Source organism: Opisthocomus hoazin, chromosome 29, assembly GCF_030867145.1.
Source record: "Opisthocomus hoazin isolate bOpiHoa1 chromosome 29, bOpiHoa1.hap1, whole genome shotgun sequence".
In the NCBI taxonomy this organism is placed as follows: domain Eukaryota; kingdom Metazoa; phylum Chordata; class Aves; order Opisthocomiformes; family Opisthocomidae; genus Opisthocomus; species Opisthocomus hoazin.
In genome coordinates, this window is record NC_134442.1 from 4,125,527 (window position 1) to 4,141,683 (window position 16,157).

The window sequence follows — 16,157 nt, forward strand, 5'->3', positions numbered from 1 at the left end:
GCCACGAATTTTCTCCCCGTCCTGGTCCTGCTGGCCGTGTGCTGGCCGGCGTACGGCATGTGGGACAACTGTGGGTAAGTGGCCCCCGAGGCTCTGGGAGGAAGCTGGGGCAGCCCTTGTGGGCTTCACTGGCGGGTGCTCGCTTTTCCCCCTGGCCACACCAAAGCTTCCCAAACGCCATGTGGGAGCCTCAGTTCCTTGCCAGCAGCCAGGCCGCTGGCACAACTCGCCTACGGGGCTCAAGCACAAACAGGGGTAGATGGACGCATGCCCCACAGGGTTCCGCGGCCCTGCTGTCCATGCAGCGCCTGGTGGGGGGGAAGGGGGCTGACCTGCAGCCTCAACAGCAGCAAGACACTTAGCAGGACATTCATCAGTTTCTGCTTACAGAGGGACCTGCGGGCACCGGCCCATGGATTCTTACTACGGCATGTCACGCGTCGTGGGTGGCACCGATGCCCAGCTAGGGGCCTGGCCCTGGATCGTCAGCATCCAGAAGCCCATCATAGGAGGCATAGCGCATGTCTGCGGAGGGTCGCTCATCAGCCCACAGTGGGTGCTGACAGCAGCCCACTGCTTCATCACGCCCGGGTAAGGAGGACCAGGGAACAGCCCCACAGCACTAGCACGTGCCCGCTCCACAGCAGCACGTGCTAGCGCCATCCTGCTTCCTTGCAGCACGCCCAGTGCCTGGGCACTGCCAAGCCCAGCTGAGAGACTGCTCGCGAGAGGGCTGGGCTCACGCCACGGCTTCCTAGCAGCCTCCCGCCCGACACTCCTTGTGCCCAAGGCGTGCTAAGGCAGTCGCACCCTCCGTAGCGCTGCCTTCCTCTCTGCCCTGTGCAGCAGAAGGCAGGCAACTGCTGGGCTGCTTGCAGCACGTGGCTGCGCTCCCTCTGACCCCTCTCTCCACCTGCCTTGCAGGCACATCAACATGTGGCACGTGGTGATCGGGGCCAGCCACTTGACTCAGCTGGGCCCTGAGACCCAAGTGCGCACTATTAAGCGGCTACTGGTTCACGAGCACTACAACAACATCACGCAGAGGAACGACATTGCCTTGCTGGAATTGGACCAGCCTGTCCTGTGCGGCTACTACGTGCAGCTTGCCTGCGTGCCCGACGCCTGGCTGAGAGTGTCGCAGCTGAGAAGCTGCTACGTCAGTGGCTGGGGTTCCACGACTGCAAGAGGTGAGTTCCCAAAAGGGAGTGGTGTCCTGAGCGCAGGCTGGGCACACTGGGGAGGCGGGGTGGGCTTCCTGACAGCAGAGGCGAAAGCCAGAGTCGGGCTGCGGGGTGCATGCCGATGGAGAGGTGGGCCTGGCCCATTACCCCAAGCAAGACAGAAGGGAGACAGCAGCGGCACAGTGCCTCTGGAGACGCAAAGCCCAGCCCTAGGGCAGGGCTTCAGCCAGACGCCGGGGAGGGGGGGGGGGAGGAGAGGAGAAGTGGCAGCGAGCTGCTGGCTGTTAACTCCTTTCTGTGCTGACAGCTGGGGGACCAAGTTATGTCCTGCAGGAGGCCAAGGTCCGCCTCATCGATATCAAGCTCTGCAACAGCAGCCGCTGGTACGGAGGGGCCATCCACAGCCACAACTTGTGTGCTGGCTATCCGCAGGGCGGCATCGACACCTGCCAGGTAGGAGCGTGCTACAAGTCCACCCCCAACAGCACAGGCAGCCCTGTGGCAACCGCCCAAACCTGCCCCAGCGCGTGCTTTGCCTGGCAAGTCAGCCTGCCACTGCTGGGTCCCCTCCACTCTTGGGGTTCACCTCCCCTTGCCCAGATGCAGGTCCTTGCCCAGGGCCACCCTTGTCCCAGAGGCCTGGCTCTCTGCCCACAAAGCCCATCTAGTGCTCTTGGCAGCCCACAGCTCCAGAGCCCAATCCTGCAACCTCCCCCTTCCACACATCCAGGATCACTGTGCAAAGAGGACAGAGAGAGAGCCCTGCCTGACTGGCCCACCACCCCCTGCCAGACAAGCTTCTGTAGGCTCCAGCACCTGAGCAGAGCCTTTGTGTGCAGTCAGGACAGCTCTGGCAGCTGCTGCGGGAGAGAAGGAGCCAGCCAGAGTGCTGACCGGGGCCACCCAACACCACCTTAACCCTCTCTCCTCCGCTGCAGGGTGACAGCGGTGGTCCTCTGGTCTGCAAAGATAACACCAACGACTACTTCTGGCTTGTTGGAGTGACCAGCTGGGGGAGAGGCTGTGCCAGACCAAACCAGCCTGGAGTCTACACCTCCACGCAGCATTTCTACGACTGGATCCTGCTACACATGGGACTGCGCTCAGCAAGAACAGATAGTCCAACAGCACAGCCATGGAGTCATTTTCTCTCCACCTCAAGCCCCTCTCAGAGGCCAAGGCCAACACCAGCACCAACACAGTCGGGCAGCATTAGCTCCTGTCCATTTCCACGCCAGAAGCTGGTGGAATTCTTTACTCTTCTGAAGGAGCTCCTGCAGTTCCTCAGGGGAAAAAAGGCTTGAGGAGCAGGATCAACAGGAACCAGCGCAGGCTGCACTGGACCATGATCATTTCCTTCTGGGGCAATGCCTGCTGCTCCAAAGGCAGCCTCGGCATCAAAGGCCTGCTCTGTGCTGCCCGCTCTCCTCCCTGTGGAGGATGAAACATTAAAGGACTGGGGACATGTGAGCAATCCAGCATTTCTCTAGAAGGCCATGAAGCCTTAGCCTAAGGCCGCAGAGCCTTAGCATAAGGCCGCAAGGGCATCCAGAGGACAAACTGCGGTTGGAATGAGGAAGTAAGAACGCAGAGACAAACAACTCCCAGATGCCGAAGAGGAACTTGCCGCCTGCAAGAAGGCCACGAGCAGTGCGCGTGAGCTAGTGACGCACACCAATCATAATCGAGTTACTATGTGAGTTAAATTGATTATCACCAATGGGGGATCGCCGCGTATGTAGTGGGGAATATAAAAGTGAGCTATCTGAGGCTAATAAACGGCTTGTACGTGATCACATTGATCATCGTGTCGAGTCCGGTTCTTCCTCCGCAACACTTCCCAGTGCACACAAATGCTGAAGCTGACTTAGTTCTTGGAATAAAGTTGCCAGGTTTCACAGTTAACCGTGCCTGAGTCCAATTCACTCTCGTGTGCAAGGCAAGCATTTCCACGCCCAGCAAAATGAGGCTGCAGGCAGTCAAGGAGGGCACAAAGGGCAAGAGTCGCTCAGCTGGGCTGACACCATGCCTGGTCAGACAGGAGCGTGCTCAGAGCCACCATGGCATGAAGAAGACTGGCACATTGAGGCTAGAAAGAGGATGCAAAATAATGATGTGACATGCAGACAACTCTGGGGATGATGATTAGGACCTGGTTGAAGCCTTTGCTAAATGGAAAGATGAAAGAAAGCTGGCAGGAGTTACAGTGCCATGAGGAAGAGCCAGATGTCACCAGAAGTTAAGGGGGAATGGTGTGAGAGGTGGCCAGACTTCAGCAATATCTGAAGGAAGAGCCGGGGTCATTCTGGGGAGAGGACTCTGGCAGGGACAGCTGTAGCCAGGAAACCACTACAGTAATGCCACGCAAGGCCAAGATGACCTAGCTAACAGCCCCTGAAAGACCCAATCTGTTCCCAGATGTGACAGACCTGGGAGCAAGGGGGACTAGTAGGCGGGGCTAGGTCCCTTGATTGGGAGGAGACAAGGGCAGAGAAAGTGAGGAGCCAAGGAAGTCGAGGGGGATGAGTAAGTGTGGAAAATGGAGAGAAGGAGGGCTCAAGAAGCTCGTCCTTGAGCATAAGCAAAGTGCCGGTTGGTTTGCTTGTTTGGCTGAACCCTGTCCCTACTCCCCACAGCCTGTCCGACCTTCTTCTTGAGAGTCATTCCACATCCTTTTCTGTGTGGCCCCACTCTGTACCTGCTAGAGGGGTGGGTCTAGCGGCCTGGCTGCTGGCGATGGCAGAAGGGAACACAGGTCATAGGGACCCCGCAGTTGGAAAGACCGAGTGTCTCGGGCCAGCTCCTGGTGGGAGCGCTGTGTGCGTGCGCAGTGCACTAGCGAACCTGAAGCTGGCCTAGCTCTCGAGCAAGAGGACAGAGACCTTTTCAGTCCCGTGGGTGACATGTGGCTGCAGCCTACCTGACTGATCAGCCCCAGCATTAACAGACCTTACAAGAGGACCAGGCCTGCCAACCACCGGCCACATCTCCACCTGCTGGAGTCAGGAAGGACTTGGAGGTGCTTGACCACGCATACCCCGAGCTGCTTCCCACCTAGGCACGTCCCCTCTGCACTACCTCTTTGGGAACTGTGGTGATCAACTGTGTGCGCAGTTAGGGTGCAATTTTCTCTGCCTGCAGCAGGAGATTTCCCAAAGCAGTAGTCTCTTTCACAAGCTGGTCATGTTGGGTTTTTCCCGTTCCTTGCCGTGGAGAGGAGAGTTCTTGTGGGAAGACCAGCATGTCCTCTGCTCCAGCAGAGCTGCTTTCGCCGAGAGCAGTTTCCTGCCACCCAAAGCATTACACGTTGCTTTAGGGAAAAGCCAGTTGCTGTGATCCCTAAAGATTTATTTCTACACCTCCAGCCTTTAGTCTTGGAAGGCTCTTTCCTGCAGTAGGTCAGGATCTTTTCTGAGCCCCCTCGGTCTCTCCATAGATTGCGGAATATCCCGAGTACTTGGATCTTCGCCCATACATGTCTCAGATCACTGGAGAACCTCTGCTCTACACCTTATATGCTGTCCTGGTACACAGCGGTTGCAACTGTCGTGCAGGACACTATTTCTGCTAATGAAAGGTAAAGAGCAACTTCCTTCCTAACAAGAGAAAAATGTGTGCTGGGGAAGAGACGGCAGTGTTACTGGCAGCCAAGATTCTTGGTGAGAGAAGGTCTCCTTACGGTCTGGACTGAATTTGTTTTGAGGTACTCATGGTTCTGCAGTTTTTTTCGGATTTCTGTTAAGAAGACATGCAGTTCGTCTCCAGATATCTCTTCTTTGCAGGCCAGCAATGTGCTGTGGTACATGATGGACGACGCATCTGTGGTTCTTTGTGACATCAAGAAAGTCCTCAGGCAGCAAGCTTATCTGCTGTTTTATATCAGGTAATAACAAGTAATGACATCTGTTTAGAATATGTTTCCTTCCTTGGTTTTGCTGGTTTTCTTCTCATCCTCCGAGTGTTTCTCTTTCTCTCACAGCAGAGAATTACTGCCAGCATCACTCAGTTCTCTTGACTCTGACATACCCCACGTCAATCGCTATCTTTCCTTCCTGGGCTGTAGGCTGCTGCCCTGCAGCATTCTACTCTCTGTCTGCTGTCTGCAGCTGGCCAGTGTGGAGAAGAGGACTTGCAGGGGGCCTACAGGAAAGATGGGGAGGGACTCTTTATCAGGAAGCATAGTGACAGGACGAGGGGTAACGGTTCCAAACTGAATGAGGGCAGGTTTCAGTCAGATGTTAGGAAGATGTTCTTTACGGTGAGGGTGGTGAGACACTGGCAGAGGTTGCCCAGAGCAGCTGTGGATGCCTCTCCCTGGAAGTGTTCCAGGCCAGGCTGGACAGGGCTTTCAATAACCTGATCGAGTGGGAGCTGTCCCTGCCTGTGGCAGGGGGTTGGATCTGGATGATTCCTTCCAACCCAAACCATGTGATGATTCTATGATTCTGTGAAATGGAGGCCATAAGGGGAGTAAAGACAAGGTCTTGCTCTAATGGGGTCAGCCCTGGTGGGCAGACCCCAATCGAATTTCCCATTGGGAGTCTTGGTTACCTTTTCTCTTTGTCATAGAAACTGCTCCAAGAAAATGACTGAACCCCAGGGGAGGCTGCAAGAGCAGCTCTAAAAGCAGATCACTCTTTTTTTTTTCTCCAGGTGCTCTGATTTGTGAACTGGAGAAAGGACTTCTCCTTCACCGGCATCATCATATGCCCAGGCTTTCCTCAGTTGGTGGGCAGCCGGCAGCAAGCAGGTGGGTTCTGTTAGGTAACAGGGTCTGCCTCGTCGGACTAAGATAACTCTGGGGGGTGGGTCAGGGCACCAGATGGACGGCGGATTGCTTTCTGGAATCAAGGCCTTGCTCTCTTTTCCCTCACACACTGCAGCTGGCTTCACAGCCACAACTCTACTGCCTCCCAGATCATCCCACAGAGATCTGTCCCATTTGTCTGCCGTTGGCCTTTCTGCCTTTGCAGCCATCCGAGAGGGCCTTTGGGAGGCCCTGAGCTGTCCCCTGACAGAGCTTCTGGGGGTTCCCCACTGTTCCCCGCTGTGCTGATCCTTTCAGGAAGACCTTTTCACCTTTCACTGCTTCCTTTGCAGGACGTGGCGGTGGGCACGGAGGACTCTCCAGAGGACAGCAGCTCTTCTGCACCAGCCAGCCCCAGCCAGCTCACCGAGGCAGGCGCACGGGAGGTGTCTGCAGGCTGGCTGTGCCCCATCAGGCCAAGCAGCCTCAGCCTTACCTCCAGAGTGGGCTCGTGCTTGCACCGCTTCTTCTGCAGCTGTGCGAGGCTGCTGTTCAGAAGGACAGCTGCGTGCTTGGACTGCAGTCAGCCATGCGACTGTATGCTGCACACCGGGACACAGGGCAGCAGCACAGAGGAGCCAAGACACATCCCTGCTGCCCGTGGCCAGAGGAGCGGTGCCAGGGAGAGGGCCCAGAGCAGATCCCCGCAGTGGGGCCGGGATCTCCGCAGCTGGCTCGTGGACACCACGGACTACGAGCACGCAAGAGGGAGGAGAAGAACTGCTCCTCCAAGTCGTGTCCACGCTGCCAGGGACGACGCAGCTGCGAGGCCCTCTGATAGCAGCTCCCGTTTGCTCCCACACCCAGCGCTGCTTTGGAGCAAACCTTGCCAAGACAGAGAGAGCAGAGCAGGTCCCTGGGTCAGGGCTATGGTCTGCGCAGCCGATTCATGGAGAACACGGACTGCCACCGCTCAGCGAGGAGAACCAGGAGGTGGAGAGCAGGTCCTCCACATCGTGACCAAGCCCCAGAGGATGATGCAGCTGCAGGGCCCGCCAATGCCAGCTCCGGGTGGGCTCCCATACCCAGGGCTGCTCGGGAGCAAACCCTGCTGAGGCAGAGACAGCGGAGCAGATCCCCGTGGCAGAGCTGTGATCTCCGCAGCCAGTTTATGGACACCACGGACTACGACTCCTCAGCAGGGAGGAGGAGGAGGAGGGTTTTAGTGCCCTAGAGATGCGGGCTGAGCAAACACTCAGGGCACTGCAGTGGGGACTGGCAGAAAGGTCAAAGCTGGAATTAAAAGCACTTGCTGGCCTTGGCTGTGAGATTTGTGCCGTGTTTTCGTCTCTGTAGGTGTTGGGGCAATTGGTGTGGGAGGTTTGTGTCTTGGGATTTGAAAGTACTGTTGCTGGCATGTGCCCATCGTGCCATCTCTTCTTTTTAAATACGGGTTTCACGTCCCCCGAGCGGACACGGGCTGGACGAGCCAGCAGCCAGGGGCACTGAGCACCGGCTGCACAGCCGGGCCCGAGGGTGCTGTTCCGCGGCACCGAGTGCAGGGAAAGGCCGGTGGCTGGCGGTGCCACCCAGAGGCCAGGCCCGGGCCCGATCCTGCGTAACACCTCCCTGCACTGGGGGTCTGGATGGTGGGGCCGAGCGCACCCTCAGCAAGGTGGCAGATGGCACCGGACGGGGAGGAGCGGCGCAGGCCAGGGGGTCATGCCGCCATCCTGGGGGACCTGGGCAGGCTGGAGAGATGGGCTGGCGGGGGCCTTGTGCAGCTCAGCGAGGGGAAAGGCAAAGGGTGCTGTGCTGGTGACGAGTGGTGGCACAGGCTGCCTCAGGAGCTGGTGGAGCTCTGTCCCTGGAGATGTTCCACAGCCTCTGGACATCCTCACTCGCACATGCTAATGCAGCCTGCAGCCCCTCTCCTTGAGGAGTTCCCTGTATCTGAGCTGCTCCGTCACACAGGGGACATCCCCCCGTCCTCATCCTCCCCGCCACTGCCCACGGCACAGCCTGTGTCCTCACGGCAGCACAACAGCTTATCAAGCTGTCCCACCACATCTCATTGAATCCAAACACACCACCATGCTGTGACAAGCCACGGGGCTCCTCCTGGCAGGGCACGTTTGGGCCACAGCACCTCAGCGGTGGCATCAGGGGGGAGCACAGTCTTCTCCCGGGGAAACCTGAGCTCTGACCCTGACGAGAAGACCAATGTAGATGGAGCGTGGCCTTCAGACCTGTGTGTACTGCACAGATCCCTTGGCTGCAGGACAACCTCAGCAGCTCCCTGTGACACAGGAGCTTGCAGGCAGGTCCCACTCTGTACCAGCGTCCTGCGTGGCCTTGTAGGGAGAAGTTCCCGTGAAAACGCTGTCTCTGTGTGACTGCAGAGATGATGAACAGAGTTGTTTCCTTGTAGCAAAATCCTAGAGCAGCTTGAATGACCGAAACAGGAGAGTGTCTTCTGCGGATGGGGTCTGCATGGTTTAGTGGTGGACTTGGCAGTGTGATAGAGGGGATTGTAAGAAATGTGAAACTATAACAAAAAAGCCTTAATATTTTCTAGTTTTTAGTAGTCTTTAGTACTGTAACTTGTATTTCTGCATGCATAGTGATCTAACGATGTGGCTGTTGCACTAATCCCTGTTTTCTCATTAAGGAATGTAGTGAAAGGACATGGGCACAAGCTATCACTTAGTCTTTAGACAAAATAATTAAGTGAAACAAAAGTGGTCTTGGTTCTCAGCAAATAATTGGGATAATTGTGGGATAAAAGAGACTCCTAAATGATTCTACTCCAGACAGCTCAGCCTTGGGAGGGCAAATGTGCCAAGCTACAGAGATCAGAAGGCACCAAGAGGGCAACAAGACCGGAGCCAAGCGACCTGAAGGACATGATCTAGGTGATCCTGGAACTGAGTTTGCGCAGAAACAAATGTCAATCAGTGAACAGCGTGATGAAGAGGAAGGGCCTTCATCTTGGGACCCCTGAAGACCACCCAAAGATGCTAACAGACATGCGTGAAAGATATTTACATATGCTAATTAGTTCCGAGAAACATAATGAATATTTACCTGTGTGATTGCATTTAAGCTGAAGCAACAGGGTGTCTGGCGCGCACGTTTGGAGGAGAAATCCCCCGTGTGCCCGGCGCCGCAATAAAGAATACCTGCTGAACTGTATACATTGTACTGTGAGGTTTTTTTTCCTACCGCATCTTCGAATCAAGTGTGAGGTTTGTGGTTGGACTCGATGACCTTAAAGGTCTTTTCTGTCCTAAATGATTCTATGATTCTCTGATTCTAAACTCTCTAGCAATTGAATTTCCAGATTTGTGAAGAATCAGGTAGGAAAGGGAAATGCACCCTTGCCAAGGGGCAGCCTCATCTTACAAGAACAGTTAAGAAACTTCAGCTGTGATTTCTTTTTCTTCTCCAACAGTCCCCACAAATTCAGGATATATATAATTCACAGACATTTCTTTTTGTTCAGCTAGTTCTGTTCTGTGGGCCGCTTGAAAATTTGCAGATTTACTTCATTCAGATGCAGAATTACTTGATTAATTTAATCCTATAATTCTGACTATGTCCTTGTCATTTGAGATGAGTTCTCAGGATGGAGGCCCAGCCTTGTCAACAAGCAGGTGAAAAAACATAGCATAGAATAGAATAATTTCGTTTGGAAGGGATCTACAATGACCATCTAGTCCAACTGCCCGACACCTTCAGGACTGAGCAAAGGTCAAACTGAGTCATTGAGGACGTTGCCCAAAGGCCCCTTGGGCACGGACAGGCCTGGGGCACCGACCGCCTCTCAGGCAGCCTGTCCCAGCACCCGGCCGCCCTCTCGGTGCAGAAACGGATCCTCATGCCCAGCTGAACCTGCCCTGACACAGCTCTGAGCCATTCCCACGCGTCCTGTCCCTGGACCCCAGCAGCAGAGCTCAGCACCTCCCGCTCACATCCCCTCCTGGGGAAGCTGTGGAGAGCGGTGAAGTGGGACAGGGAAATACGCGGCTGTGGGCAAGAACAGACAGGTTGGGGCCCCAAAAATGAGGATTTTGGCCCTGAAAATGAGGCTTTCCAGGTGAGGACTCTGGACTGAGGCAGAGGGAATCTTCCCCCGGCTCAGGGCAAGGCTGCGCCAGCCCAGAGCACGCAGGAGGTGGCCACCTCTGCACCGCGGCACGAGTGGCGACTCGTCGGCTTGGCAGGGCGCGGGGACTTTCCATGCCCGGGGGTGTCTGGGGAGGGGGCAGGGTGCCAAAAGCGTCTCCCCTCCTCCTCCCCTCCAGGTCTCTGTGCTCCAGTGGGGCAGCTGGGGCTCTGCTGTAAGGACACCCGGGGTCAGCATGCGCTGTGCTGCCTTGGGCTGCTGGGAAGGGATGGCATTGGGATGCTCCCCGGGCAACCCTGCTTCCCCCGGGGGCTGCCATTTCCCATTTTCCCACCCAGCTGCCAGGCAGCCATGCTGCTGTCGGAGGGGCAGGCTCTGCTCCAGGCCCCGGCTGAGGTGAGGCTGACACTGCCCTACCAAAGCCTCCTGCTACACAGCTGTGGGATTCTGGGAGAAGGTGAGCACACAGGGTGTGTGCAAAGCAGTAACATTTGAGCACCTGCATCTTGTCAGCATCCACACCTTCCCGAGCTCACACTCCTTCTGTCTCCTCCTCTGGTGATATTTCCACATTTCTTCTCTCAGTCTAGGTTTCTCCTGGAGAAGAGAGGTTGTACAATATGTTGGAAATACCTGTGGTCGCGCCACCCCTACACAAAGAAAAACTTTTTCTTCACGATTCAGGAGCTTAGCCCAGACGTATCAAGCACATTACCCAGGACTAGGAGCCAGGAGATTCCAGAAGCTGAGTTTCAGCTCTAGAGAAGAGTTGCTTTGTGATCTGGGATGACCCCACCTTCCTCCATCACTTTCTCTGTTGGCCAAATGACCAGTGAAACGCCGGCCTGCCTGAGGTGAAGCTGAAGGACTTGTTTCTCTTGGTAAGGGCTTGGGCTGGCAGAAGTCACTCTGTGCCTGCCAAACAAGTCCCTTTTGGGAACTCACCTCTTGCAGTCGTGGAACCCCAGCCACTGATGTAGCAGCTTCTCAGCTGCGACACTCTCAGCCAGGCGTCGGGCACACAGGCAAGCTGCACGTAGTAGCCGCACTGGACAGGCTGGTCCAATTCCAGCAAGGCAATGTCGTTCCTCTGCGTGATGTTGTCCCCAGAACGACTCCAGCTCTTCCTTCAGATATTGCTGAAGTCTGGCCACATCTCACACCATTCCCCCTTAACTTCTGGTGACATCTGGCTCTTCCTCATGGCACTGTAACTCCTGCCAGCTTTCTTTCATATTTCCAATTAGCAGATGCTTCAACCAGGTCCTAATCATCATCCCCAGAGTTGTCTGCACGCCACATCATTATTTTGCGTCCTCTTTCTAGCCTCAATGTGCCAGTCTTCTTCATGCCATGGTGGCTCTGAGCACGCTCCTGTCTGACCAGGCATGGTGTCAGCCCTGCTGAGCGACTCTTGCCCTTTGTGCCCTCCTTGACTGCCTGCAGCCTCATTTTGCCGGGCATGGAAATGCTTGCGTTGCGCACGAGAGTGAATTGGACTCAGGCACGGTTAACTGTGAAACCTGGCAAATTTATTCCAAGAACTAAGTCAGCTTCAGCATTTGTGTGCACGGGGAGGAGAGCGGGCAGCACAGAGCAGGCCTTTGATGCTGAGGCTGCCTTTGGAGCAGCAGGCATTGCCCCAGAAGGAAATCATCATGGTCCAGTGCAGCCTGCGCTGGTTCCTGTTGATCCTGCTCCTCAAGCCTTTTTTCCCCTGAGGAACTGCAGGAGCTCCTTCAGCCGAGTAAAGAATTCCACCAGCTTCTGGCGTGGAAATGGACAGGAGCTAATGCTGCCCGACTGTGTTGGTGCTGGTGTTGGCCTTGGCCTCTGAGAGGGGCTTGAGGTGGAGAGAAAATGACTCCATGGCCGTGCTGTTGGACTATCTCTTCTTGCTGAGCGCAGTCCCATCTGTAGCAGGATCCAGTCGTAGAAATGCTTCGTGGAGGTGTGGACTCCAGGCTGGTTTGGTCTGGCACAGCCTCTCCCCCAGCTGGTCACTCCAACAAGCCAGAAGTAGTCGTAGGTGTTATCTTTGCAGACCAGAGGACCACCGCTGTCACCCTGCAGCGGAGGAGAGAGGGTTAAGGTGGTGTTGGGTGGCCCCGGTCAGCACTCTGGCTGGCTCCTTCTCTCCCGCAGCAGCTGCCAGAGCTGTCCTGACTGCACACAAAGGCTCTGCTCAGGTGCTGGAGCCTACAGAAGCTTGTCTGGCAGGGGGTGGTGGGCCAGTCAGGCAGGGCTCTCTCTCTCTGTCCTCTTTGCACAGTGATCCTGGATGTGTGGAAGGGGGATGTTGCAGGACTGGGCTCTGGAGCTGTGGGCTGCCAAGAGCACTAGATGGGCTTTGTGGGCAGAGAGCCAGGCCTCTGGGACAAGGGCGGCCCTGGGCAAGGACCTGCATCTGGGCAAGGGGAGGTGAACCCCAAGAGTGGAGGGGACCCAGCAGTGGCAGGCTGACTTGCCAGGCAAAGCACGCGCTGGGGCAGGTTTGGGCAGTTGCCACAGGGCTGCCTGTGCTGTTGGGGGTGGACTTGTAGCACGCTCCTACCTGGCAGGTGTCGATGCCGCCCTGCGGATAGCCAGCACACAAGTTGTGGCTGTGGATGGCCCCTCCGTACCAGCGGCTGCTGTTGCAGAGCTTGATATCGATGAGGCGGACCTTGGCCTCCTGCAGGACATAACTTGGTCCCCCAGCTGTCAGCACAGAAAGGAGTTAACAGCCAGCAGCTCGCTGCCAGTTCTCCTCTCCTCCCCCCACCCCCTCCCCGGCGTCTGACTGAAGCTCTGCCCTAGGGCTGGGCTTTGCGTCTCCAGAGGCACTGTGCCGCTGCTATCTCCCTTCTGTCTTGCTTGGGGTAATGGGCCAGGCCCACCTCTCCATCGGCATGCACCCCGCAGCCCGACTCTGGCTTTCGCCTCTGCTGTCAGGAAGCCCACCCCGCCTCCCCAGTGTGCCCAGCCTGCGCTCAGGACACCACTCCCTTTTGGGAACTCACCTCTTGCAGTCGTGGAACCCCAGCCACTGACGTAGCAGCTTCTCAGCTGCGACACTCTCAGCCAGGCGTCGGGCACACAGGCAAGCTGCACGTAGTAGCCGCGCAGGACAGGCTGGTCCAATTCCAGCAAGGCAATGTCGTTCCTCTGCGTGATGTTGTAGTAGTGCTCGTGAACCAGTAGCCGCTTAATAGTGCGCACTTGGGTCTCAGGGCCCAGCTGAGTCAAGTGGCTGGCCCCGATCACCACGTGCCACATGGTGATGTGCCTGCAAGGCAGGTGGAGAGAGGGGTCAGAGGGAGCGCAGCCCCGTGCTGCAAGCAGCCCAGCAGTTGCCTGCCTTCTGCTGCACAGGGCAGAGAGGAAGGCAGCGCTACGGAGGGTGCGACTGCCCTAGCACGCCTTGGGCACAAGGAGTGTCGGGCGGGAGGCTGCTAGGAAGCCGTGGCGTGAGCCCAGCCCTCTCGCGAGCAGTCTCTCAGCTGGGCTTGGCAGTGCCCAGGCACTGGGCGTGCTGCAAGGGAGCGGGATGGGATCCGAGGTACAGAAATGACCACAGTGCCGCATGCAAATACAAGCCTAATTTCATGCACAGTGATGTTATCATGTCATAAGTCGATATCATACAGTACAGTAAAATCGTCTGCCTGACTTCTTCCCCGAGGTAATAAACAGCACGGCAACGAACACATAAAGCAAATATGGGTTTAAATACCAGAGACATTTGATCAAAGTCATAAACATTTTTACCGGCGACTATTTAACTGACACAGAAAAATGCGTATAACATAATTTAACAAAATCTAAGAAAACTGTTTTAACTCCCGCTTCTCAGCCCTGCTGTTATTTCCGCGCCACACTTGGGTGCCATATTTAATATTCTTGTTTGGCTGCAGCTGGCAACAAAAGCGCCATGTGGCCGCCCCTCCCCCCCGCCTGGGTGCGGAGGAAAATGGAAAGAAACAGGCAGAAAACTGGTGGGTGGGGATAAGGGCAGTTTAACAGAACAGCAAACAGAGGGAACAGCAACAACAACGTTACAGATGAGGAGAAAAGCACAAGACAAACCGCCCAACCCAGAGAGTCGTTCTCCTGGACCGGACCAGTGCCCGCGCTCCCGAGCCGCGAGTGAGTTCCCGCACCCAGCTCCCCCCCACTGGAACCCAGCATGGTGGCACATGCTATGGAATACCCTGTTCTGTTTGGTCAGGTGGGGTCAGCACCCCCAGCTGTGCCCCTTCCTGGAGTCCGGTGAAAATTCACCCTGTCCTGGCCAAACCCAGGACACTCTGGAACAAAACTCATCTTCTGTCCTAGCACATGCGCACTGTGTGATGCGTCTACCCAGCATGCTTTCTCTTTCTGTTGTAGTTTGCCTTGTGCATCAAAGCTACTGCTTCTTTCTCTTGCAGGTCAAGGTCCAGAATATGGGGCCAGTGGTAAGGATGCCCTGAGTAGGATCCAAAGGCTGATGGCAGAAGGTGGCATGACTGCTGTGGTCCAGCAGGAGCAGAGTACCACCATGGCGTCCATGGGCGGCTTTGGCAATAAAATCATTGTGAGCCACCGGATCCACCGCAGCTCTCAGACTGGTGCAGAGTCTGCCTTCGTTCAGGGCACATCAGCACCGCAGTCCAGCTCACAGCAGCTGGCAGCCGAGCTGGAGGGACGGATCCTGTCGGAGTCTATGCAGCTGTCAGAGCATGGCCTGAGCCCGCGGACAGCCCCTGGTGGGAGTGAAGGACAAAGCGCTGGGGATCTGGACATGCTGGAGCAGGCCCAGTCCTCCATGGACACTGAGGGACCAACTGAGTATGGTGACCTAACTAATAATAACCATCTTCCTGACAGTACCAACTTCTACAGGAATGAGAGCACCAGTGGGGAGTGGCGGAAGAGGGAGAGACTGAGCCGTGTGTTGGTGCTACCCTTGTACTGCTCAGCAGAGACCTGTACCTCACAGCTGGCCAGGAGCTGGAAGAGTAGGGACGTGTGGCTCTGACAGGATGCTGGCGGTTCAGAGGGCTCCTTGATCCTGGGTGAGTGGGAAGGGACAAGGACTGCAAGGGAAGCCATGGGGAAGAAAGCATACTTCACTTGCAACATTCCCACTGCCAAAGCGTTGGCAGGAATATGAACCATACTGGCTGCACATCATGCAGATTTTGAAGCCCCATGGGATCCCCTGAGCTCAGCCCTAACCCTGCAGTTCGGTCAGTGTCATCCTTTGTAAAGCTGCTTTCCTTTCCTCTTTCCTGCCCTTATATGCCTGGGGGCTGGTGAGTAGAGTGAAGAAGGCCTGCAGCATCCTTCTGGAGACAGGCAGTCCTACTGGGCAAACCTGGGCGTGGTGCTCCAGCTCCATCGCTGGAGTGGAGGAGTCTTCAGGCCATAGCCCCGCTCCATGGCACACCACTGCTTGCCCTTCGGAGCATGCTATTCTGAGACCTGTTCTGCCCGCACTGTGGTCTTTTTTGGGAAGAACGGGGCTTTGGCGAAAGCTGCATGGCTCAGGATCTGCTGCTCAGTTGGGGATCTTTCCTTTTTAGAGAGTTAGTTTAGCACTTGGTGGGAACCTAAGCAGAGCTTCTGTACAGGGGGGTAGAGGGACAGCGGCTGCTGCTCTCTAGTCAGGATGCAGTTCGTGCAAGGATGTTCTAAGCTGTGCCAGTATTAACGTGAATGAGCCGTCCCAGTGGCGTGGTGCCAGGACTGAGCTGCACCTCCTTGGCAGGGGGCAGGAAACGTCTTTCAGCTCCAGGCCAGGCTGTGAGGTATGGGTCTGTGATGTAAGGTGTTGCATGTGAAATCTTGACCTTGTACAGGTAGTTTCTAGTGGATATCAAGGCTCTGGCATTTTGGTTTTAGTCTCAAATGTGATTTTCCTTTTCGTTTGTAACTCTCCATCCCTAGCAGGCTTGTGGAGGAAGGACAGGGAGAGCGTGAGTGCTAATGAAGGAAACACCAAAGATCAATGTCATTAAAATATGACAAACCCTTGCTTGACCTACTGTCTTCATTTGTGTGGTGATTGTCTGTGGAGGAATGGCTAGCGGAGCAAGGGCATTTCGACATAGAAAAGCTAAGTCATCAGGAT

The 16,157-nt window shown here is 55.9% G+C and overlaps 1 protein-coding gene and 1 long non-coding RNA gene across 2 annotated transcripts in view; both read right to left on the reverse strand.

Annotated features, from left to right (window-relative positions):
- LOC142364806 (uncharacterized) overlaps positions 1–11,159 on the reverse strand; it is a 218,277-nt gene extending 207,118 nt beyond the window's left edge. The window contains exons 1-2 of the long non-coding RNA XR_012766342.1: positions 11,006–11,159; positions 10,560–10,657 (exon numbers count right to left, since the gene is read on the reverse strand). This is a non-coding gene — a long non-coding RNA (uncharacterized LOC142364806). The remainder of the gene's footprint in view (positions 1–10,559; positions 10,658–11,005) is intronic.
- A 454-nt stretch (positions 11,160–11,613) lies between these two features.
- On the reverse strand, positions 11,614–13,436 carry LOC142364805 (acrosin-like). Its single transcript, XM_075444933.1, has 3 exons — positions 13,063–13,436; positions 12,615–12,760; positions 11,614–12,127 (listed from the first exon to the last, which is right to left on the reverse strand). Exons 1-3 carry the CDS (start codon positions 13,316–13,318, stop codon positions 11,762–11,764), a joined length of 768 nt encoding a protein of 255 aa, XP_075301048.1. The 5' UTR covers positions 13,319–13,436; the 3' UTR covers positions 11,614–11,761.
- Between the last annotated feature and the right edge of the window lie 2,721 nt (positions 13,437–16,157).